The sequence below is a fragment of the Cervus canadensis genome, chromosome 12 (assembly GCF_019320065.1).
Source record: "Cervus canadensis isolate Bull #8, Minnesota chromosome 12, ASM1932006v1, whole genome shotgun sequence".
NCBI lineage: Eukaryota > Metazoa > Chordata > Mammalia > Artiodactyla > Cervidae > Cervus > Cervus canadensis.
In genome coordinates, this window is record NC_057397.1 from 60,273,430 (window position 1) to 60,297,088 (window position 23,659).

At 45.7% G+C, this 23,659-nt stretch overlaps 1 protein-coding gene across 1 annotated transcript in view; it reads left to right on the top strand.

Moving 5' to 3' along the window:
- The first annotated feature begins 17,773 nt into the window (after positions 1-17,773).
- SNX31 (sorting nexin 31) overlaps positions 17,774-23,659 on the top strand; it is an 81,632-nt gene continuing 75,746 nt past the window's right edge. The window contains exons 1-2 of the mRNA XM_043483279.1: positions 17,774-17,901; positions 17,999-18,073. Coding sequence (XP_043339214.1) covers positions 17,836-17,901; positions 17,999-18,073 — 141 coding nt within the window. The 5' untranslated portion in view covers positions 17,774-17,835. The remainder of the gene's footprint in view (positions 17,902-17,998; positions 18,074-23,659) is intronic.

Consider the following 23,659-nt stretch of genomic DNA (forward strand, 5'->3'; position numbering starts at 1 on the left):
CCCTGATCTCTAAACTTGGGACAATAAAAATACCACTTCCCAGGGTTGCAGTGGACAGCTCAGTGAGATGGAAGACAGAAATGTGCTCAGCGCAGTCATCCAGGCTCAGTAAATAATTCTCTCGCATCCTCCCCTGTCCTCTTTGCCACCTTGCTCTTAGCTGCTAACCAGTCCCTCAGTATCGGCACAAGTAATGCCTCTCTTGCACTTGAATTTTAATCTGAAATTCTGACAAAGCACAGAACGATAGAGGAGAATTGGGTCTTCAAGGTTATCTGGTCCCCTCTTTATTTTTAATTTAAAACAATAAAAAAATAATTTCATTTATTTTTGGCTGTGCTGGGTCTTTGTCGCTGTGCAGGTTTTTCTCTAGGGGCAGCGAGCGCGGTCTCCAGGACCCTCCGGTTTCAGCAGTTGCAGCTCCCGGCCTCTAGAGCTCGGGGTCAATAGTTATGGCCCACAGGGGCTTAGTTGGTCTGAGGCTATGAGATCCCCTCGGATCAGGGATCGAACTTGTGTCTCCTATATTGGTAGGGGTTCTTTACCACTGAGCCACCAGGGAAGCCCCATTTTTAATTTTTAAGAGTTCAGAGCTGCATATAGGTTAAACAGTCAACTAATTCTATAAAGTTTATGAAGACAAGCAGCAGTCTCTGGACCTCACCCCCGTCTCACCCTCCAGAGAGAGGCAATCTCTCCTTGTATCTGACTGATGATAACCTCCACGTTACCAAATGTCACCCTTGCAATGCCACTTATTTTTCAGGATCAAGCCTCATCTGTTGACCTCTCACTATAGAGAGTGAGAATCTGCTCCCTTATTTTGCAGATCAGGAAGCTGAAGTGGTTCAAGACCAGTGACTTTCCCAAGGCTCCACTCAGATAATCGGGTTGAGGTCGAGTTTTGTACTTTTTTTTTTTTTTTTAAAGCTTCACAGCATTTTCTCACACTCATGAAAGTCTGAGAGCCACTGCCAAGGCAGTGAGAGCTTTGGAGGCAGAACTTCAGCAAGACTTCAGCTTCAGAAGTCTTGACTCTGATGCTTCTGGCTATGTCACCTTGAGAAAACCTTTTCTGAGCCTCAGTTTCTTAATCTATAAAATGGGCACATTTTAAAGGCCTCATAGGAATAAAGGGGGGGTCAAATGCTGTATGAAGATGTGTGATGACTGAGAGTTCCAGCGACAATAGCATAGGCACATTAGTGAGCTTCCCATTTTCCTCATCAGCCCAGTGGGCCTCACCCGACCCCATCTTACCTCTTCCTCCTCCATTCCAATTCAATGGGCTTAGTCCTATTTTTCTAAGAGAGCTAAGGGCTTCCTCACCCTTGCCCATTTTTTCTACCATAAACACTTGTCGCTTTCATCTGTTCGTCAGACTAATCCTGACATACTTAAGGTCTCAGTTAACTGTGCCTTGCCCAGAGAAGCCTTACCTCTGCCCCTGACTCAGGGTTGACACCCTCCCACCCCAGCCCCATGCATGCGCCATGCTCAATGCTAGTCCCTGTGTGGAACAGATCGTGCTTGGAGACTACCGTGTTTTTTTCTTGCTGAATGTCTGGCTTCCCCACGAGCCAGTGTGGGCACAGAAGCAACATCTCTACAGTCACTGCAGTACCCACAGCCCAGACACAGGGCCAGATACACGGTGGAAGTGGAAGTGGAAGTGTCAGTCCCTCAGCTGTGTCTCTTTGTGACCCCATGGACCATAGCCCACCAGGCTCCTCCGTCCATGGGATTCTACAGGCAAGAAGACTGGAATGGGTTGCCACACCCTCCTCCAGGGGATCTTCCCAATCCAGGGATTGAACCCAGGTCTCTGCATTGCAGGCCTATTCTTTACCCTCTGAGCCACCAGGAAGACACATGGTAGATCTCCACTAACCATTCTCTTCTCTTGGCTGAATATCAGTCGCTCTTGCTGGCCTGGCTCACTGCTGGAACCACCAGCTCAACCTTGCTCCTACAACTCCCTGACTAGAGATGCAGAAAATCTGGTTGTCCTCAAGTTCATGTTTATTTCACCAAAATCAAAGTCTGACAGCTGAACAGTAAGACAGGCTCAGCAGGTGGGGCATACTTAGGCATGTGATTGTTGACAGAGCGTCCTGGCTTGGCTGATAATGTTCTGTCTTCATTGCCAGCCTTGAAGTTGTGGCTGTCATTTCTGTTAAACAAACATTTTTTTCTTTAAAAAATTTTTAACCTGCCTCAGTTTTTATTTTGAAAATATTTTTATTAAACTTTTCTTCTTTTTTTTTTTTTTTCTGGCTGTGTTACATGGCATGTGGGATTTCAGTTCTACAACCAGGGATCAAACCTGAGTGCCCTGTTTTGGAAGCTCAGAGTCTTAACCACTGGACCACCTGGGATGTCCCCAGATCTTTATATGAACCCTTAAATAAGAGTTTCAAGTGACAGGGAGCATCCTGCTCTATTCCTGAACTGTGGGGCATCACTGCAATTCACACGGTATCCATGGTATCCTCACAAGCAAGGAAGAGGAGCCAAAAGAATCAAAAGGAGAAAGAAAGCTTTTCCCAAAAGGCATTCCCTATGACCTCAGAAAAGCGCAACTTGGGTCATTTCCAGACATACTGTTGGGAAAGAGTTCTTTTTTTAAACTTTCAAAGGTTTTTGTTCAGTGGCAATACTATGTTACCCATTTCTGTCGATTTTCAAAAGGCAAAAGTATTCTTTAAAAACAGTAAGGCCAACTGTGTTACGATTCTTTATCATTGGAACAGAAATTTCTAGTGCTAACCTAATTCATACCTAGAAACGTTTTCCATTCAATGATTAAACACCTGAAATGGATGTTGTAAGGGGACTTCAGCAAGGGGTAGGATTGTTCAGATGGCAAATGATGGAGCCTGGGTACTGCAAATACAAGGTGTAACTGCCATCTCCCCACCCCACCTATGACAGGAGTGGCTAAGTTTCGGTAACAGTTAAGTGGGGCAGTGTAGAATGTGGTTTCTAGAACCATGCTGCCTCTGAATCCTGGCTCTTCCTTTTAACAGCTGCATGACCGTGGGCATTGACTTGGCTACATGGTGCTCAGTCAGCTCATCAGCAAAGAGGGGCGGGGGCGGGCCTGCCTCGCGCATGCGTGCTCAGTCTCGGGCGTGTCCGACTCTGTGTGACCCCATGGACTGTAGCCCACCAGGCTCCTCTGTCCATGGGATTCTCCAGGCAAGAATACTGGAGTGGGTTGCCATGCCCTCCTCCAAGGGATCTTCCCAACCCAGGGATCAAACCTGTTTCTGTTTACGTCACCTACATTGCAGGCGGATTCTTTACCACCAGCGCCACCTAGGAAGCCTGATAAAGCACTTCGAAAGGTGTTTGGCCCAAAGTACTACTCAAAAAAATATTAAGCTCTTAAGTCAAAAAGTAGACACAACCCTTTTATTGGCATAGAGCTGCTGGTAGTAGTCTCTTATCCTTTGTATTTCAGTGTTGTCTGTTGTGATCTCTCCATTTTCATTTCTAATTTTGTTGATTTGGTTCTTCTCCCTATGTTTCTTAATGAGTCTTGCTAACGGTTTGTCAATTTTGCTTATCATTTCAAAAAACCAGCTTTTAGCTTTGTTGATTTTTGTTATGATCTCTTTTGTTTCTTTTGCATTTATTTCTGCCCTAATTTTTAAGATTTCTTTCCTTCTGCTAACCCTGGGGTTCTTCATTTCTTCCTTCTCTAGTTGCTTTAGGTGTCGAGTTAGGTTATTTATTTGACTTTTTTCTTGTTTCTTGAGGTAAGCCTGTAATGCTATGAACCTTCCCCTCAGCACTGCTTTTACAGTGTCCCATAGGTTTTGGGTTGTTGTGTTTTCATTTTCATTAGTTTCTATGCATATTTTGATTTCTTCTATGATTTGTTGGTTATTCAGAAGCGTGTTATTTAGCCTCCATATGTTTGAATTTGTAATAGTTTTTTTCCTGTAATTGAGATCTAATCTTACTGCATTGTGGTCAGAAAAAGATGACTGGAATGATTTCATTTTTTTTTTTAATTTACCAAGGCTAGATTTATGGCCCAGGATGTGATCTATTCTGGAGAAGGTTCCGTGTGCACTTGAGAAAAAGGTGAAATTGATTGTTTTGGGGTGAAATGTCCTATAAATATCAATTAGGTCTAGCTGGTCCACTGTGTCATTTAGTTTGTGTTTAGAACAGACTTTTGGACTCTATGGGAGAAGGCAAGGGTGGGATGATCTGAGAGAACAGCATTGAAACATGTATATTATCAAGTGTGAAACAGATCGCCAGTCCAGGTTGGATGCATGAGACAAGTGCTCGGGGCTGGTGCACCGGGATGACCCAGAGGGATGGGATGGGGAGGGAGGTGGGAGGGGGGTTCAGGATGGGGAACACATGCTGATTCATGTCAATGTATGGCAAAAACCACTACAATATTGTAAAGTAATTTAGCCTCTAACTAATAAAAATAATTGGGGGGGGGGAAGTAGATACAACCCAAGTAACCACAACAAGCCAATGGATAAATTGCAGTATATCTGTACACTGGAATACTACTCAACAATGAAAAGCAAAGCTATCAACTAACACCCACAAGAACCTGGGTGAATTTCCAGATAACTACCCTGAAGAACCCAGGCCAGAAACACTACATGATTCCATTTACACAGAACCTGTGAAAAAACAAAAACAAATTTATAGTAACAGCACATTAGAGGTTGCTTGGGAATTGGGGGTGCAGGGAGCAGCGGTAGGGAAGAAAAAAGGGCACAAAGAAACCTTTGATGGTGATGAATGAATATGTTCACTATCTAGACTGTGGTGATGGTCTCATGAATATATGCATATGTCAAACTTATTACACATTTTAAGTAGGTCATTTGTTATATGTCAATTATATCTCAATAAAACTGCTTAAGAAATGTCAGCCATTACCAATTTCCCACTAATCCCACCCTTGTTAACAATGTCCCAGGTGGTCATTACTGGATCAGACTCCTTCAATTCTAGTCCTATTGGTTATCCCTGGTTTAAACAAACTTTTCTGATTCTCTCCCACTTTTGAGAATTTATGATTCTGTAACTTACCAGTCCTCTGACCTTAGACAAGTCACAAGCTCTCTGAGCCTCCATGTTTTCCATCTGTAACACATGGAAATTATATCTATCTGCCTTTCTGGATGGTTGTGAAGATAGAATGTGGAAATGTTGAAGTGCTCCAAAATACTGTATGGTGTTACGTGTACACAAGGGAGGGACATGTGCTGCATTCCTCTGAACACGTACTGTGTTTGCCAAGACTTGGTCTGCCAGCAGAACCTGATACCAAGCACCTCTTAAAATAGCCCTTCTACAAATACTACTCGGGTTTATGGTTTTTGTATGAATACCTTTGTTAGCTCATTTTTATGGTTACTCATCAGGCTGTGAAGAGCAGGGGTTCAGAGATGTCAAGAGTCTGAGGGACCCAGGCGAGGCCACTCGGAGAGGCATGCCAGTGTTGGCGGGATCACCTTATGTAGGAATTTTCCAGGTGGAGGTGCCACCACCTGTCAAAGCTGCTTCCTTCTGGCCCAGGGCCTCTGCCCTTTGATGAGTTAAAGCCTGCTGCTTATTAGCATAGCGGGGCCTAGGTTTGATCTCTTGTCATAAAAAGAAAACAAAACAAAAACAATTGTTTAATATCACTCCAGAGAACCTGCTGGGTCCTTTGCAGGAAACAGCACTTGTTAGAAGACCTCACCTTAGTGGTGAGAGGGAGTTTATAAGCTCAAAAACAAACAAAAACAAAAAATAAAACGCTGGAAAGACACAACTAAAATTGTACTAAATAGGTGTTGAGGGGTATAAACCAAAACACAAACAGTGGTTCAGACTTCCCAGGTGGCGCAAGCGGTAAAGAACCCACCTGCCAACACAGAAGATGTAAGAGACTGTGGGTTCGATCCCTGGGTTGGGAAGATCCCCTGGAGTAGGAAACAGCAATCTACTCCAAGTATTCTTGTCTGGAGAATCTCATGATCACAGGAGCCTGGCAGGCTACAGTATGTAGGGTCACAACTGAAGCAACTTAGCGCATACAGCAGTGGTTACCTTTAGACTTAGGGTGCAGATTTTTACTTTTCTCTTGGCTTTCCTGCATTTTCTAAGTTTTCTATGAGTGGATGTCAGTTTTACAATAAGAAACTTAAAAAAAAAAAAAAAAGACAATAAAGGTATGTCTGGCACAGAAGTGCTACCTTTGCCCAGAAAGGCAAAGACATTCTTATTACCTCTAACCAATAAAGATGACCATCAGCTGTAAACAGAACACAGAATTAAAATGCCTCTAAGTATGATCTGTCAGCTCAGCCACCCATCTCTGAGGGCTGTGGCACTGGATAGTTTCAGGAAGAGCTTGCTATGCCCCTTGATACTGAAATGAAAATGATAGTGCTGTCCCCAAGCCTCCTTAAGTCCCTTACTGCTAGATCTTGTTCTGGAATCCACACATCTCAATTCTTCTTGGGTCAACATATTTTCTACCTGTATGACTTAGCTTGAGACTAATCATACCCTGAATTGCCCCCAAGCCTATCAGTCACTGGATCCCACCAAGAGCCACGAAACAGCCTCACTGGTTCACGTCCATCACTGCTCAAACCGAGACCAGGAGCTATCGCAAGAAACTTTCTAAAAAGTACAGTGACCCCAGGAGCATCTCATGTATCCACTCCGGCCATGCCCCACAACTGGTTTTGTTTTTTCTTTTTTTTGTCTTAGACTTTCCTGCCAAGCCCAAACAGTCAAGTTTCAAATCTTGGGGTTTACCAGCTGGGTAATCTTGGATGAGACATTTAATTTCTCTGTATTTCGGTTTCCTTACCAGTAAAGTGAGCTCAGTAAAATCTCTTTCTTAGAACTGGTGTGAGAATGAAGTGATTGATATGGCAAAGTACTCCAAGTAGCACCTGGCACACAGTACCTACTCATACTCGTGAACTATTTTTATTCAATGTCTCTGCTCAGCTTTTGAGCTGCACTCACCTCAGTAGGTCCCCACCAGTGTGCGAAAAAAATCTTCATTCTGCAAACGAATGTAAGACTTGGAATAAAATCCCAGGCGATGCTTCACAGACTTCATTTTAGCCCAGAAAGCAGCTTGGATGAAGTTCTAAATGCAGCCAGCCTCCCAGGGAGCCATCTCTCTGAGATTAGACGCTGTCTCACACAGAGCAAGGTGGAGCCAGTCTCCAACCTTCAGAATCCGAAAGAGCTAGGAAAGGCTTTGACCATAATGGCTTTTATTACCTTCCCATAGCCCTCACACCTGGCAAGTTTTAAGAGCCTGATGCCCAGGATGTATCCCCAAACCAATGAAATCAGGACCCCTGAAGGCAGGACCCAGGCTTCGGTATCACAAGCTCCCCAGATGATTCCAATAAGCAGTCAAGGCTGAGAAGCGTTGCCTGGGCCTAAATCAAAGGTCATGAGTGGGTGAATGTTTTCACAGTAGGAATGGGTGACAGGTGGTGGCTAATGCACATTGCTATTTAAAGATATAAAATACTGATAAATTGGCAAGATTGGAGGCAGAAAAGGGTCAGGAATGGGGCCTTTCATGAGACAGGCTTGGACTTGGGACCCTTTTCTGCAGTGCTCACATCTGACAAATGTCTCCTCCAGTAACAAAATAAAAGAAACTATAAGGGACCAAAAGTAACCATGTACTTGTGTGGTTGGGGGCAAATTATGAGCAAGAAGATACAAAAAGACCAAAACTGCAACTTCCACTTCTGAAGTGCTGGGAGCAAAAGCAGGGAATCGGCATGTGACCTCTGCACGAAGCACCACCAAGAGGGCCAGCATACCACGTACGCCATCCCTCCCAGCCGACCCATCAATCCGCTCCCATCCTCACCGCATTTTAGGGACCATCTTGCTTCACCTCGGGACGGGGAGCTAGCTGTACCTGTTACTGGTTGTTACTTCCTTGTGCAGCAGCAGGTGTCCCAGTGAAGTCTTGCCTGAATTCCTCACCTGGCCTCTTATCAATTTCTGTTGATCAAAGAGTCCAAGAACGTGGGCCGGTAACATTAAGATGTTCAAGCTCCATGGTACTTGATCTTGACAAAAGATGCTTGACTTTGCGGGGATCCTCAGGTAGTACTGCTTGTGTTCTTGTAATGGACAGAGCTTTAGGGGACCGTTTCCCTCTTGTTGGCTAACACCTGTCCTACGCTCAGAACTTCCCACGTGAACCCGAAGGCAGGGCTGGGCAAAGGCACATTCGAGCCTCACACTTCTGGAATGGAGGCACTTGGGGTCTCACGGAGGAGAGTTGAGGGATAAAGGGGAAATGACCAGCCCTTCTGCATATGCTGAAGGTATGACGGGAGCCAAGCCTGGAAGCATAGTGAAGAGGGCTATGAAGAGTCTCTGAAGAGATGAGAGGCAGTCGGAGGAGGCCGCGAGGGAGGGACACGGGCTATGTGTCCTTAAGAAAGTTTCTCACCCTCAGTGTGCCTGTTTCTTCAAAGGTCAAGTGAGGATAATAGTACCTATCTCAGGGTCACTGTAAGGATGGAGTTAGTACAACTTAGATAGTGCTTGGCACCGAGAAAACCCTAACAGGGGTAGGTGTGTTTTCATCTTCATCACCATCAGTATTAAGCAGCAATGGTTATTTAGACTCTTCTACAACTTAGATTAAGCTTTCCTTAATAACATGCCCATCACTTTTGAGAGGTGACAGACTCCTTTCCATTGTAGCTTTTGGGTAATGCTTTGGGTGGTCTTTGAATTCTGATGTTCAAGTTCTGTGCTGCTGTGAAAATCGTGGTTGACATCTACACTATCTGTAATAATTTAATAACACGCTTTCACTTCTGGAGGCTTCCCTGGTGGCTCAGATGGTAAAGCATCTTTCTGTAATGCGGGAGACCTGGGTTTGATCCCTGGGTCAGGAATATCCCCTGGAGAAGGAAATGGCAACCCACTCCAGTATTCTTGCCTGGAGAATCCCATGGACAGAGAAGCCTGGTGGGCTACAGTCCATGGGGTTGCAAAGGGTTGGACGCAACTGAGCGACTTCACTTTTACTTTTCACTCTATATCCCATTTCTCTACAAAAGGTCATTTGTTCTTCATCCCTCTCATGAAAACCATCTATCTTTCCCCAAAAGCTACGCTGCCCTCAGAGACAGTTGCCAAAGTGGGTGCTTGTGGCCCAGTGGACTTCACACAGGGTTATGGCAGTTGTCTCTTGCGGTCTCCATGGGCCAACCTGGGTACCTAGAATTGGTCAGGCTCACAAAGGGCAAATGAAGTAGGCTTACAGGAGGCTGATGTATACTGGCCAGCCTCTGATTTATTGAACTACCAGGGGGAGGGCAATTCTCCATGACAGGGTATTGCTGGCTGGGCGCTCCAGGACACCACTCCCTTGCTAGTCTTCCCAGAAACTCAAATTGCTAGTCAGAAGTTTGTGTGGTGAGCATCAAGTCAAAGTGGAGGACACTGGATGGTCTTGAGTGGTACCTTGTCCTGACTGTGCAAAAGCCTGAAACTCATCCTCTGTCTCACAGCTCCATCACCATAGGTGATGGATAAGTCACTTCCTCCTCTGCACAGAACTTGGGGAGGGGCAGAAGGAGGCACCTGGGCTGGTTGGCTGCCCTTCCACCAACCAGAGGCCTTAGGGTTCTATATCCTTTCTCAGACACTCACTTCAGTAAAACTGGTTAGGTAACAGCTCTGATTTCATTCATTCCAGAGGAAGTCTTCTAGTTGCCTTGACCACACTTTGGAGGCTTTTACCAAGTTTCCACAACATAAGCCCACATCACACCCTCTGTGTCTTTGCCAGGTGACCAAATCCTCTCCTGTGATCTTGGCCTCCACTTGTATTCCCATTCGTGGTCTCATCCTTCCTCTCCAGCTTGAATATCTGAGTCCTCCAACTGACTTTCTTTCCAGCACATCCAACTCAGCACATCCAAACTCGTCTTGGGCTTCTCCCATCCCCTACCTGCTGTCTCCCCAGATGGAGGCCCCAGTGTCCATCGAGCCTCTCCAACCCAAACCCTGAGGCAGCCGTGGGTCTTCTTTATCTTCTTTCTTCACCTCCCATGCCCATGATTTTGAGCCCTGAAACTTTGTCTCTTTTTTCCCCCCACAATTTAAGTACATTGATTTTACTGCAAGATATGATGATATGAAGGACAGGGAAGGCTGGTGTGCTGCAGCCCGTGGGGTTGGAAGAGCCGGACATGACCGAGTGACTGACCAGCAACAATGATGTCCCGTGCCCTGCCATCCTTCTGTCTGGTGACAGGGAAAGCCGCTCAGTCGTGTGCAGCCCTTTGTGACCCCACAGACTTACACAGTCCATGGAATTCTCCAGGCCAGAATACTACTTCTCCAGCAGATATTCCCAACCCAAGAGTCGAACTGGGGTCTGTCTGGTGGTCATCATTAATAATAAAGCTAGATGTTTGATGTTTGCTCTTGTACCTTTATCTCTTCAGAAGTCAATCCCTAGTTCACTGCTTCCCATACACCTGGTTACCAGACCAGAACAGAGCAGGTCACATCAGCAGACAGTTGTTAGGAGCAACCATTACGCATGGAGAGAGGAGCCAAGAGAAAGGAAATAGAGCCCACAAATTACTCTAAAGTTTGGATCAGGTATAACTAGTCAGACTTCGCAACATATTGTGCAAGGATTACAAAGCAGCTTACAGTCAAAAGTTACCAATGCCTTAAATGGATATCCCTTGGCTGCCTGAGAACAAGGCCCGTTGCTAATTACCTACTTTGTGCTGTGCATGCGTGCTCAGTCTCTTCAGTCGTGTATGACTCCTTGCGATCCCATGGACTATAGTCCGCCAGGCTCTTCTGGGATTCTCCAGGCAAGAATACTAGAGTGGGTGGCCGTTCCTTTCTCCAGGGGATCTTCCTGACCCGGGATCAGACCTGGGTGTCCCGCATTGCAGGCAGATTCTTTACTGCCCAGTTTCTGCTGTCCTCCATATTTTAAATCTATCCCTGTGAACACTGCCCTGTCCTCTCTGGCTCAAGGACAGCATTTCCTGGGACTCCACTCCTCAGAGCGTGAACGGGAAGACCTAAAACAGCTCCAGGTTCTTCTGCTGCAGACTTCTCAAACTGTGTTGACAGCCCAGGAGGGGACTGTCATAAGTAGGGTCACCCCAAACTCTTAGAGCAGGCTTTGAAGAGCACTTTACAGGAATCTAGAATCTCTTTTGTCCGAAGACTTCCTTGCTGGTCTGACTGCCTCTGGTGGTGCAGTCACCAGTGACCCATCTAAAACGCGGCCACCACACCCTCTCTCTGTTTATAAAACTTCAGTGGCTCTCCATCTACGGGACAGACTCCAAGCTCCTTGGCCCAGCGGCGATGCCTTTCAAATCCTGCCTGCCTCCCTCACCAGTCTCAACATGTTCCTCTCTGAGCCCCCTTATAATAATAAACTTCTCGTTTTGTTTTGGTTTAGTTGCTTGATTTGTTTGTTTTCCCCATTCATCCTGGGTCTTTGCTGCTCTCCTTCCTGGAATGTTCTCACCAGTTAACTTCTCCTTGTCCTGAAAGGGGGCTGCCCTCAGGCACAGTTGCCAGGCGGTAAGCAATCTGCCTGCAATGCTGGAGACCCAGGTTCAATCTCTGGATCAGGAAGATCCCCTACAGAAGGGAATGGCTACCCACTCCAGCATCCCATGGGGTCGCAAAGAGTTGGACACGACTGACACATTGACTTTGACTTTGTCCTGAAAGGATCCCTGAAAGGGGCAAAGCTCCCCTCCTCTAGGAAGTCTCCTCTGCCTCCCACCTCTCTCTGTGCTGGTTGGGTCAGGGTCCCCTCTTTGTGCCATTGCTATGCACGGGGCATCTCTCTGTCCTTGAACTCACCACAGGCTGGTATTTCTGAGTCTCTGTGCCTGCTTCCCCCAACCAGGCATCAAGGCCCCCCCTCCCCCCCCGCAGTCAGTCCTGCCCCTCCTTCCTTCCCAGCCCCTGATGTGTTGGGAGGCACTGGGGCAGAACTGAACTTGTCGGCAGTCTGTTCACAGGCTCCCTTGATGGGCTTGCTTCTGCAATGCCCTGTTCCCAGCCCTGTATCCGCAGGGTAATCCCTTCCTGATGTCAGTGCCCCAAATCTGAAGGCCCTTGACTTTCTAGAGTTCCTTCCATGAGCAAGTACCACCTGAAAAGTTATTTTTGTTTGGAGAAGTGATGGGGAGCAAGGGCTTTAGAGACAGACAGGGGTTTCATCCTGACTCCCCGCTTACAAGCTGTGTAACTCTGGACAAGGGTTACACTCCGTGCACCTTGGTTTGGTCTCCTGTTAACAGGAATGACAAGTGCACCCAGCTCGTCCGGTTGTAATAGGGGTTAAGTGGGCTTGTATGTGTAAACACATAGCATCACGCCTGACCCAGAGTGAGCACTGCATAAGGTTAGCCTGTCTTGTTATTTTCATGGGGAAAAACTTCCTTGCTTCTTCCAGTTTCCAATGACCCCAGGCATTCTGTGATTTGTGGCAGCAAAACTCCATTCTCTGCCTGTCTCCTCACATGACTTTCTGTGTGCATGTCTATGGGACCTTTTCTGTGCGTTGTAAGGACACTTTAACTGGACAAGACATCTTAATCCAGCAGGATCTCATCTCAACTCTTACTTAAATGCATCTGCACAGATCCTATTTCCAAACAAGGTCCCATCTGAGGTTTCAGGTATACATGAGTTTTTCGAGGACTCTATTCAACTGATTACAATCAGTCTCTGGGTTTAGGGGTTCCAGATCAGAAAATCATCTAGGAGCCCTGGATGTTTCATAATGACCCATTAGTATAATTTTTCGGCTTTTATGTTTTCTATAGTTCTGTAGTCCTCTCAAGTTCTGAGGGGCCCAAAACACTAAACACAGCCCAATACGGGCAGAGTCAAGACAGAAAGAGACACACAGCCCAAGCTCTCCAGTTTTCCTTTATGACTCACCTGTTTGAACCTCAAGGGGCTAAAGAGAATGCTGACAAATGAAGAAAAATAAGATGGGAAGATTTAATTTCACACCCCTCATCTTATGCCTCTTATACCTTAGTATATTTGCTCTAAAATGCTGCCCATCAACCCAGAAACTCTTTGCATGCTTGCTCAAGTGCCTTTGTTCATATGGCCCATGGCTTTGACCATTGGTGCCCAAAGACTGAGCTATAAGAAAAGAGGAAAGGGCATGTATGCATGGATGGGTTCCCGCAGCGTATGTGCAAGCACCAGTCATTATGAACCACCCAGCTGGCTCTCTGATGGACCCCACTACACTGCCCATCCTAGAGGCCTGAGGGTGTGGACTCAGGAGAGGCAGGAAACTCAATCTCATTATTCATATCCTCAGAAAGAGTGTGGGTACCATATATAAAAGGACCAAAATGATTATACATAGGATAAATAACTATATGCAAATAATATTTTAAAGGCTTAAAAAGCAGGAAATGTGTACTTGTTTGGTAATACTATAGAAATTGCCTTTAAAAAAACCTGTAAACTAGGCTGTAGGTTCTGTGAGGTTAGGGTACTGAAATCTGTCACTGCAATGCCCAGCCAATAGCAGGCATTCAATAAATCATCCTTGACTGAACAAATGTTAAGCTTTTGTTGAATGCCTACCACGTGCCAGGCACAAAGTAAAGTAAAATACCCCTTAAAAACAATCTAGAATTGATTCAGAATGAGCAGCATAAAATTTATTTACTTAAAAACTTCATTAAGAGTTAAAAATTATAAAGGGCATGGGTGTAAAGAAATGGCACAGATTTTACAAGTCACCCTTGAAAAGTAGCCATCTGGTCTCTTCAATAAATAGTGCTGGGAAAGCTTGACCACTGTCTAACACAACATCCCTCCTAATTAAATATGGATTAAAGGCTAGTAAGGCCCGAAACCTTAAACGTTCTAGAAGAAAACATTGGTGGTAAGTTCCTTGACACGGGTATTGGTGATGAATTTTGAGATATGACACCAAAAGCAAAGGCAACAAAAGCAGAAATAAATGAGGAGCTGCATCAAACTAAAAGCTTCTGCAGAGCAAAGCAAACCATCAATAAAATGAAAAGGAAACCTACCAAATGGGAGAAAATATTTGCAAGTCATATATTTGATAAGAGTTTAACGCCCCAAATATAGAAAAGACTTACACAACTCAGTAGCAAAAAAAAAAAGCATTATGATTTAAAAATGGGCAGAAGGGACTTTCCTCATGGTCCAATGATTAGGAGTAGTGTAGGTGACATGGGTTTGATCCCTGGTCCAGGAAGATTCCACATGCTGCAGAGCAAATAGACTGATGGTCTCCATGGGTTGGGGGTGGAGGAATGGGTGATGGTGGTCAAAGGTACAAATTTCCAGTTATAAGATGAAAAATTTCTGGTGATCTAATGTACAGTATGGTGGCTACAGTTAATAATACTATACTATGTATAGTATTATTAAATGTTCTCACTAAAAAAAAGTAGTTATATGAAGTGATAGATATATTAATTAAATTCATCATGGTAATATTTTACAATATATATATGTATCAAGTCTTCACATTGTACACCTTAAACTTACACAATGTTAGATGTCAATTATATCTCAATAAAGTTGGGAATAAAATACTCCAGCAAAAAAAAAAAAAATGTTCATTGACAATGAGTGATTGAGACCTGACTTTCAACTTAGAGGGGTGAGATGAGGTGGAAAATGGGAAGGAGGTTCAAGAGGGAGGGGACGTATGTGTACCTATGGCTGATTCATTTGATGTATGGTAGAAACCAACACATTATCATAAAGCAGTTATCTTTCAATTAAAAGAAAGACCTGTCGGGGCAGAGATCAGGCATGGAGGAGGGCAGGGACTTACAGAGAGGCCAGTCCTGTTCTCAGATTCAGGTGTGACATAAGTTAAAGGGAGGAAGTGGCCTGTTTGGACTTTGCTGGGGGTTGAGCCAGGACCCAGGCCCCTCACAGGCAGAAGTAAGTCCCCAGGAGGAGGAACCTGACCAGAGTGCTTCACGTTGCTGCCTGAAGACTGGACCAGACCCCAGAGCGTACGCTTAGCCTCTGGTCAAGGGGACGCTCAGGGACACCTCTGGCCTTGCTTTAGAGTGGCCCTCCACATTAGAGGGGGCCCACACGCAAAGGAAAACCCTGAGCCCCCCCTGTCCTGGAATGAAAGTCCTCTTGAAGTGGGTGGCGTAGTTAACATGATTTCAGAGAAGGAAAGTACACACTTTAAGAATTCAGGGACTTCTCTGGCCGTCCAGTGATTAAGAATCTGCCTTACAACGCTGGGGACGTGGGTTTTATCCCTGGTCGGGAAATAAGATCCATATGGAGCGGGGCAACTGACGGGCCCGTGCTCTGAAACCTGCATGTCACAACTAGAGAGAGAAGCCCGCATGCCACAAAGCAAGATCCTGCGTATGGCAACTAAGACCCAGACACAGCCAAAAATAAATAAATAAATATTTAAAAAAAAAAAAAAAAAGAATCCACTCACATGCCAAGACCTCTGAGTGAGAGGCTTCTGAGCTGGGATATAAATTCCTACTGCCACGCTCTTAGCCACACTGCCTTCTACAGCCTCCCTAACTCCGGGGTTCTAAGTCTCAATTCCCTTTGCTGAAAAAGCAGAACAGATTCCTAGCTCACAGTCATTGGGGATGTTGAACGGCATGGTGTGCATCAGAGCCCGGCATCCAGCTAGCTGGCGGGAACCAACGGCGTTCAGCAGTGCCGCGCTCCTTCCCTGTCTCAGCTTCTCATGTCAGGCCCTCAGTTCTCACCCATGATAAGCATCTTAAAGGACTTTCCATGGTTCTGCTGAAGTTCTAGAATACACTATTTGGACCTATGAAAAAGTGATCTGTGACTTGGAAAAGCTACCTCATTCTCTGGCCTGTTGTTGGTAGGATGTTACTCTTCATGTTTACCTGGAAGACTTAATGGGAGGATAAAGAAGAGGATAAAGCCCAATGTCCACCTTGGGCTTCCCAGGTGGTGCTAGCCGTAAAGAACTCGACTGCCAATGCAGGAGAACTAAGAGATGCTGGTATAATCACTGGGTCGGGAAGATCCCCTGGAGAAGGAAATGGCAACCCACTCCAGTATTCTTGCCTGGAAAATCCCATGGACAGAGAAGCCTGGGCGGGCTACAGTCCCTGGGGTCCCCAAAAGTCAGACACAACTAAAAGTGACTTAACACAACATGCAAAGGACAGGAAGTGAGGAGAGAGCCCAGGGCCCACCTATGACAGACATGCGTGGGACTTCCACCTCCCTCCACCTTCCCTCCACCCTCCACCCTGAGGACCAGGCAGCAGGAATGCTATTTTGGTTTCACTAAAATAAGAGAATTAGGAGGATTACTTTCCAACCAAAATGAGAGACTGCTGAAAGAACTTAAGATGGTTAGTCCAGAGACCAAAGAGTTTAGGGGAACCCGGGTAACTGGGTGCTGGCACCTGTTTGAAATCAGGGCTTCTCGGGGATCAAGAGTTGCCCAAACCACCCAAATCAAATTTCCATTTGATGAGGTTTCTGGCGTATTAAGGGGAAAAAAGTTTTGGTGTTTTTTTTTAAGGAAAAATATTTAGTATTTAAAAAAATACTAAAGTGGTGTTGCAAATACTATGGCATTTCTTAAGTATTACCTTTAACAAATGTTAATACAAAATACTGAACCCAATACAAATGTCCTAGTCATAGGGTAATTACTTGTTGTTTAGTCACTAAGTCATGTCCTACTCTTTTGTGACCCCATGGACTGTAGCCCACCAGGCTCCTCTGCCCATGGAATTTTTGTACTCTTGCAAGACTGCTGGAATGGGTCGCCATTTCCTCCTCCAGAGGACCTTCCCCACCCGGGGATCAAACCCACCTCTCTTGAGTCTCCTGCGTTGGCAGGCAGATTCTTTACCACTGAGTCACTGGGAAGCCCAGGGTAATTACTAGATGTAGGCATATGTTGAAAATCTTAATTCACAGTGTACTGCAGGCAATGTTGGCTGGCAATGGGACACAATGTTTTTCAATCCTATCATGACACTGACTTGCAAAAAAAAAAGTCAACATTTGGAGTCTGAGGGTAGGTCTGTGTGTGACCTGTCTCTATCATGACGGACCCAATGGAAGGGAGCCTGCACATTCTGCTGGCCACAGAGATCAGAATGCGGCCCTGGAGCCCACACTTGGAGAAGACGGGTTCTCCTGGGCTGTGCATTCCCCAGCCCCTAACCTCAGCAAGGAGCCTGAGATGCCACGGTGGGGTGGGGAGTAGTTAGTTAGTGAGTTACGCATTTGGCAGGTGCACACGACATCCATGCCGCTGGAGCAACGATTTGTGACTTTCGTGGGTCCAAGGAACCCTCTGAAAGTCAGATGAAACCCAGGACCTTCTCAGAAGAATTCCATTGCCCCACCCATCCATGCACATTTTCCCCTAAAGAGCCCCGGAGTCCACGGACCCCAGGGTGAAGCCTCTGGCCCAAGGCGCGGGCACTGGCATCTTCTAGCGTCTATCTTGAGTTCCGTCCCCGGCCCCGCGGAGCACCTGAAGCCCCGCCTGGGGCGCAGACTGGCTGTGGGGCGTGGACGGCAGCCGCGCTTCACCTCCTTCCCTTCCGGGGACCCGAGCGGTCCAGTCAGAGCGGGGCGGGGACCAGGAGGCGGGCCGCACCTGGGGACACCGGAGGCGAGAGGACCGCGGGGCCCGCAGCTGCACCCATCGCCGCGGGGCTCAGAGCCCAGGGCCGCGCCGCCGCCGCCGCCGCCGCCGCGGGCCGGGTTCCCAGCGCCGCCCCAGCCATGAAGATGCATTTCTGCATCCCGGTGTCCCAGCAGCGGCCCGACGCGCTGGGGGGCCGCTACGTGGTGCGCCGGGAGGGGCTCGGGGTGAGACTGGGCAGGGACAAGGCGGGGCGGGGGTTCACCTCACTCAGCTGATTCGGACTCTGATGTCTCTTTGCAGCTGTATTCCGTGTACCTGGACGGGTTTCTGTTCTGCAAGGTGCGTTACAGCCAGCTGCATCGTTGGAATGAACAGGTGAGAGGACCCAGGCGGGTCCCAGCCGGACCACCTGACTTCAGTGCGGCGGTGGACTCTGGGTGCTTCACTCTGACAAGACACCGCACTTCCTGAGGGCTTTGAACTTCCAATCCGGGTCGTGGTAACTGGTTAATCTGAACTGCTTGGCATACAGCTCAATGACATGTCACCTGGTGTAATCACCTACAGCTGTGAGGTGAGGTGGGGTAGGTAATTAATTATCCAACCCACCCCAGCCCAGCGATCCCCACCAGCCCAACCTGGGCTCCATTTCAATGCCAGTTGTTTTCCCAAGACAATATCCTTGATGAGCAAACCAAGTCTAGATCAAGGTGTAGTCTTCAGTCTCTGGTATGTGAGTATTGGGCTTCGCTGGTGGCTCAGATGGCAAAGAGTCTGCCTGTGATGCAGGAGACCCAGGTTCGATCCCTGGGTTGAAAAGATCCCATGGAGAAGGGAATGGCAAACCATACCAGTATTCTTGCCTGGAGATTTCCATGGACAGAGGAGCCTGGCGGGCTACAATCCATGGGGTTGCAAAGAGTTGGACACGACTGAGTGACTAACACTTTCTTCCCAGAGTTTAATTTTCTCCCCTTTGTAAAGGTGTGTCTCTATTTTTGTTTTCAAAGGAAGGTATTCATAGGTTTCAAATATGGGCCGACTGGAAACCCAGGAAACAGAGGAATTATTCAATTAGAAGGCCATTTTCCACTCTAGTTTCTCACTCTGATGTCCTGATGACACCTTCTTTCAGCATGAAGACTGATTTATTAACCAGGCCTAATGGGTTTTGTTTTCCTAACAAGGAAGTGTTGCAAGTCATCAAAGTGGGTTAAAGGAGTACATGGAAGTTTGGAAATGAACTTCACCTTTCTCCCACCTTCATGCACAGTTTTTGTTTGTTTGTTTTTTTTAAGATTTTATATCCCAATTATAAAGAACACATACCTAAAGTTAGAAAGAAAAAAAGGAAAAAGAAAAAAGCTTGCTTCAGCAATAGATATTAACATTCTGGGGAGAATCCTTTCAGATAATCTCTGGTTTCTAGTGAGTAAATATATCATATTTTCTTTAAGACCATTTCCTGTTGATGGACAGCTCAGTTCTATTATTATACTATTATAAAAACGTCACTGAAGTGAGCCTTCTTCCTCATACATTCCAGTGTGTTGGAAAAGTCCATTTTCAAGGTATGACTAAGTTTCTCTGGATTCAGTGAAAACAGGTGTAATGTGGTTGTTGCTTTTTGTGGTCATTTTTTAATTGCTAGCACCTAACACAGTGCCTGTGACCCAGTAGGTCCTCAGAAATGACTGTCAGTGGCTGAATAAAAAGGACATGGATTCAGACTTCTGCAGGATGACAAGCTACTTGTGACTGAAATCTGCCTGGGGAGTTGGGAGGACTACAGATGGGGATCTTGGAGGAAGAGACAGTAGAGTTGGTTTAGGCAGTTGTAGGATGAACGTAAGGGTCACCTCCCCCCCTCATCTGCCTCCCTGCATGTGAGGTCAGGTTGGGGAGGTGGCCATCATAGGTAAAAGGCAGAAGTCGGCAGAGAGGAGAAGGGAGAGATGGACTGACCACTTCCTGGCGGGACACCTCACCTCTTCTCTGACCTTCAATTTTCTCCTCAGAAATGACTGTGGATGTCAGCTTCACAAGGCTCTTGTGAAGATTAGAGTCCGGGTTCTCAGAGAACCTGGCACATAGTTTACGTGCTCAGTAAATATTTACTGACTCAGAGGCTTGTCAAGCCCTCCTTAACCAACAGACTCAGAAAAATGCTTGTTTGCAGAAAAATTCGGACCTATCAAATTCTAGCAGGCCCTGAAGCAGAAACATAAAGCCAATTCTGATAGCCACAAAGATCTGCCTTTTGTAGAGTATACGATGGATATTAGTGAATACTTTGTATTTGTTTTTCAAAATTCTAAAGTGAGGATTTCTTTATCCATTTTCCAACCATCCTACATGTATCATTGTTTCCCTTTTCTGTAGGAACAGTTCCTTTTAAATAAACTATTTAGATCTTAGGAGGTGGCTATTGGTATTATTACTTTAGAACAATAACTAACAGTTACTCTGTGCTAAGGTTGGTGCCAAGAGCTTTATATGTAATATTGTGTTTAATTTTTATAACAGTCTTATGAGCTAGGATTATAATTAGCCCCATTTAACATATGAGAAAACTGAGGTACACCTTGCCCAAGGTTGTACCGCTCCAAGTGCTGGAGCCAAGATTTGATCTCTGGAACCTGTTCTAACCATTTTGTGGTTCCTTATCAAAGTTGGCAAAATATCAGAAAAACAACTGCATCCTAAGCTAACATTTTTTTTTTTACTTTATTTAAGCATAGCATAATAAAATTTCCCAATTGTGTGTGTCTAGTATGATGAATTATAAATACATAAATATATTTAATTATAAATATATTTAATCTACCGCCACCATAATCAAGACAGAGAACAGTTTCCACACTCATAATGTTTCCTTGTCCCCTTTGCCCTTGATCCCCTCCCTCCACCTCAAGTCCCAGACAACAAGATCTGCTTTCTGTCCTTAGAGTTCCTGGCACAAGATTTTATTCCACCTGCCCTCTTGGGTGGTGGATTATAGGTGCAATGCCCCTATAAGGTTGGCATTGCAATTGTTATCATTACTCCCATTTTATAGATGAAAAGTCCAAGTAAGTTTGCTAGATTTAGCAAATAAAAATATAGGATCCTCAGTTAAATGTGAATTTCAGATAAATAATAAACACTTGTCTAGTATATCTCCTGCAATATTTGAGACACTCTTAACTGGGCATCCTCTATTTTATCTGGCAATCCTAAGTCAGTCCAAAAGATTGGCTGACTTCCCCCAGCCTCTTCTCAGCTAGTTTTTATTCTTCCTGCTCCATGGAAGATGTGAAATGGCTAAGAATTCTAAATCTGATTTAATATTAATACTGAATAAATAAAAAGGAGACAATATAAAGTCCCCTTCTGTGTTTATGAATGTGTGTCATGTGTATGTTTAGTGAGTAGAAGTTTATTTCCAATTGATTTGGACGTTCTGCATCACAATAGAACAGAAATCTCATCTTAATAGAATTAAGTGATTTACTCATTTACTTAAGAATATTTACTAAGTACCTATTAAATGCCAAGCACTATGTTAAATTAAGTGAAGACTCTGACTTTTAGCACATGTGTTTTTTGGATTTGCGAATTGGATTTCTATTTTGTATGTTGGTGGAGTGGAAGTCGCTCAGTTATATCCGACTCTTTGTGACACCATGGACGGTAGCCCACCAGACTCCTCGGTCCGTGGAATTCTCCAGCAAGAATATTGGAGTGGGTAACCATTCCCTTCTCCAGGGGATCTTCCCAACCCAGGGATCAAACCCAGGTCTCCTGCATTGCAGGCAGATTCCTTATCATCTGAGCCACCAGGAAAGCCCTCTACAATTGAGAAGGAGAACCTGACTGAGGTGACGTGGTCCCCGCCCCTTCTATGGGAGGCTAACGCGTATAAGACTGACCTGAGGAAAGATGGTTGTGTTTCCCAGAGGTCAGCTGTGACCCATGCTCTCTGAAGTCATGGCCGGCAGCCCGGTTCCCACGGAGGCTCTCAAGTTCTGGCAGCTTCCCTTCCACTGCTGAGTGTTATCCGTCTCTCTGCCACGGGAACTGCCTGACCTGACTGCTTTCTGTGCCTTTAAATGAATAAAATCGGTTTGATCTATGCCCTTGCCTATACCACCTCCCTCAAGGGGAGTTAACTCTGTGAAAGAAACCTTTAATTGGCTCATTTTGGCCATCCTGTGTAAATGAGGCTGGACTCTGTGGAAAGGATGCTTGCCTCTTTGAAAACGCCCTGCTGGCATCAGTCACAGCAGTGCTGACAAGCCTCGCAAACGATCCTCCGCGCGAGGAGGGCTCCGCACTGGTTCAGTCTTCTTCCCTGCCAGGTGCTGACTCAGTCTGGCTCCTTCCCTTCTTTTACCTGATATTTCTTCTTTTCCCGACTCTGTTCTCATGAGCTGGCCCATTGCCACTCCCTGGCTCACTTCCCCCTCCTGAGAAGGCCTCTGCCTACTGGCCTGTGGGTTAGAGACCAGCCTTTCTCAAGGGTCACCTCAAGCCCCACCTCCTCTGGGAAGTCCCCCTTAATTGCACAAGACGCCCTTCTCTGATTCTTGTGCCACTTTGTGTTTAGACCTTGTCACTTTCCCCTTCTTTGTGTGAAGATTTGTTTCCCCTCTGTATTTAGTTGAGAAGCCCAAATACTTAAATGAAGGAATGAATGAAGGTTGTAGGCATTGCGTATCCAGCACAGAATCCTGTTTTAGGAGAGGCCCAAGAGAGATTTGATGGAGGAGGAGGGTGGGGGAAAAGAGGGCAAGGAGAAGGAAAAAGTGGTGAAAAGAGTGTGTCCAGGTTCTGCTGCTCCTTGATCTTGGTTTGAGTCACTTCAGCTGCCTGAGTTACGCATTGGCCACCAACCTTGTTGTCAAGGAGGGAGGATGACAGGGTTCATGACCATGATGATCACTGACTTCACAGGACTGCACTGAGGAAGAAATGGGAAAATACACAAGACTAATGTTCTTTGGTACAAAATATCACAGTCCATGTTGATTTGAGCTTGTGACCCTTTATCTGGACAATCTGAGATTTTTAATACAAGGGGCCTTGGAAGGTGGGATGACTGAGTCAACATCAGAAACAGAGACTATCAAGAGGACAATGTTGTGACCGTAATTCCACTTGTCCCAGGTCACCGCCGAGGGATAGAAATAGGGGCCTGCAAGTGCATATGATAAAATGCACAAGATAAAAGGTCACAAGCTCAAAGCAACCTGGACTGTGATATTTTGTACCAAAGAATGTTAGTCTTGTATATTTTTCCATTTCTTCCTGAATACGGTCCTGTGAGATAGGTGATCATCATGGCCATTAAACACTGTTATCCTCCTACCCTGACAACGACGGCAATCTGACCACATCCTCCCACCTTGACGTCAAGGTTCAATTGGCCAGTAGAGTTCTCTTCATGTTAAGAGGCTGAACTGTACGATGGAGAAATTGAAACTGGAGACTGTGCTGGAATTTTAAAAAAATAATTGTTACCTGAATGTGATTTTTCAAAGCAAGCAAACAAAAACACCTCTTACCAAATGGACACAAGAGGTGTGTTTTCCTTCTGATCTCTTGAAACAGTTTTTGAAAGAGTGTTGGGGCTAACTGTAATAACAGATAATTCTCAGTATGCGAGTGCTTTTAATAGGTAAACGATGTAGTATTTGAGACCAATAGAAAAGACTGTATTTTGGTAGAGTTGAAGAATTTGTGCAGTTGAGATTGACTTTTGGCGGACTTTACTGCTCAGTTTATTGTGTTTATCTCCCCACTTAGACCCGTGCTTGAGAAAGGAGGGGAAAGATTCCTTGAGAAGTCAGCTCAGGTTGTAAAACCTGCTGGGAGAGTTTTGGCTCTGGAGTGGGTATTAGGACCTTAATCCTTGTTGAGTTTTTGTCCAGTTCTTGGCTGTAGGGCTCTGCCCGGATCTCCCCTGGGTAACCCAGACAG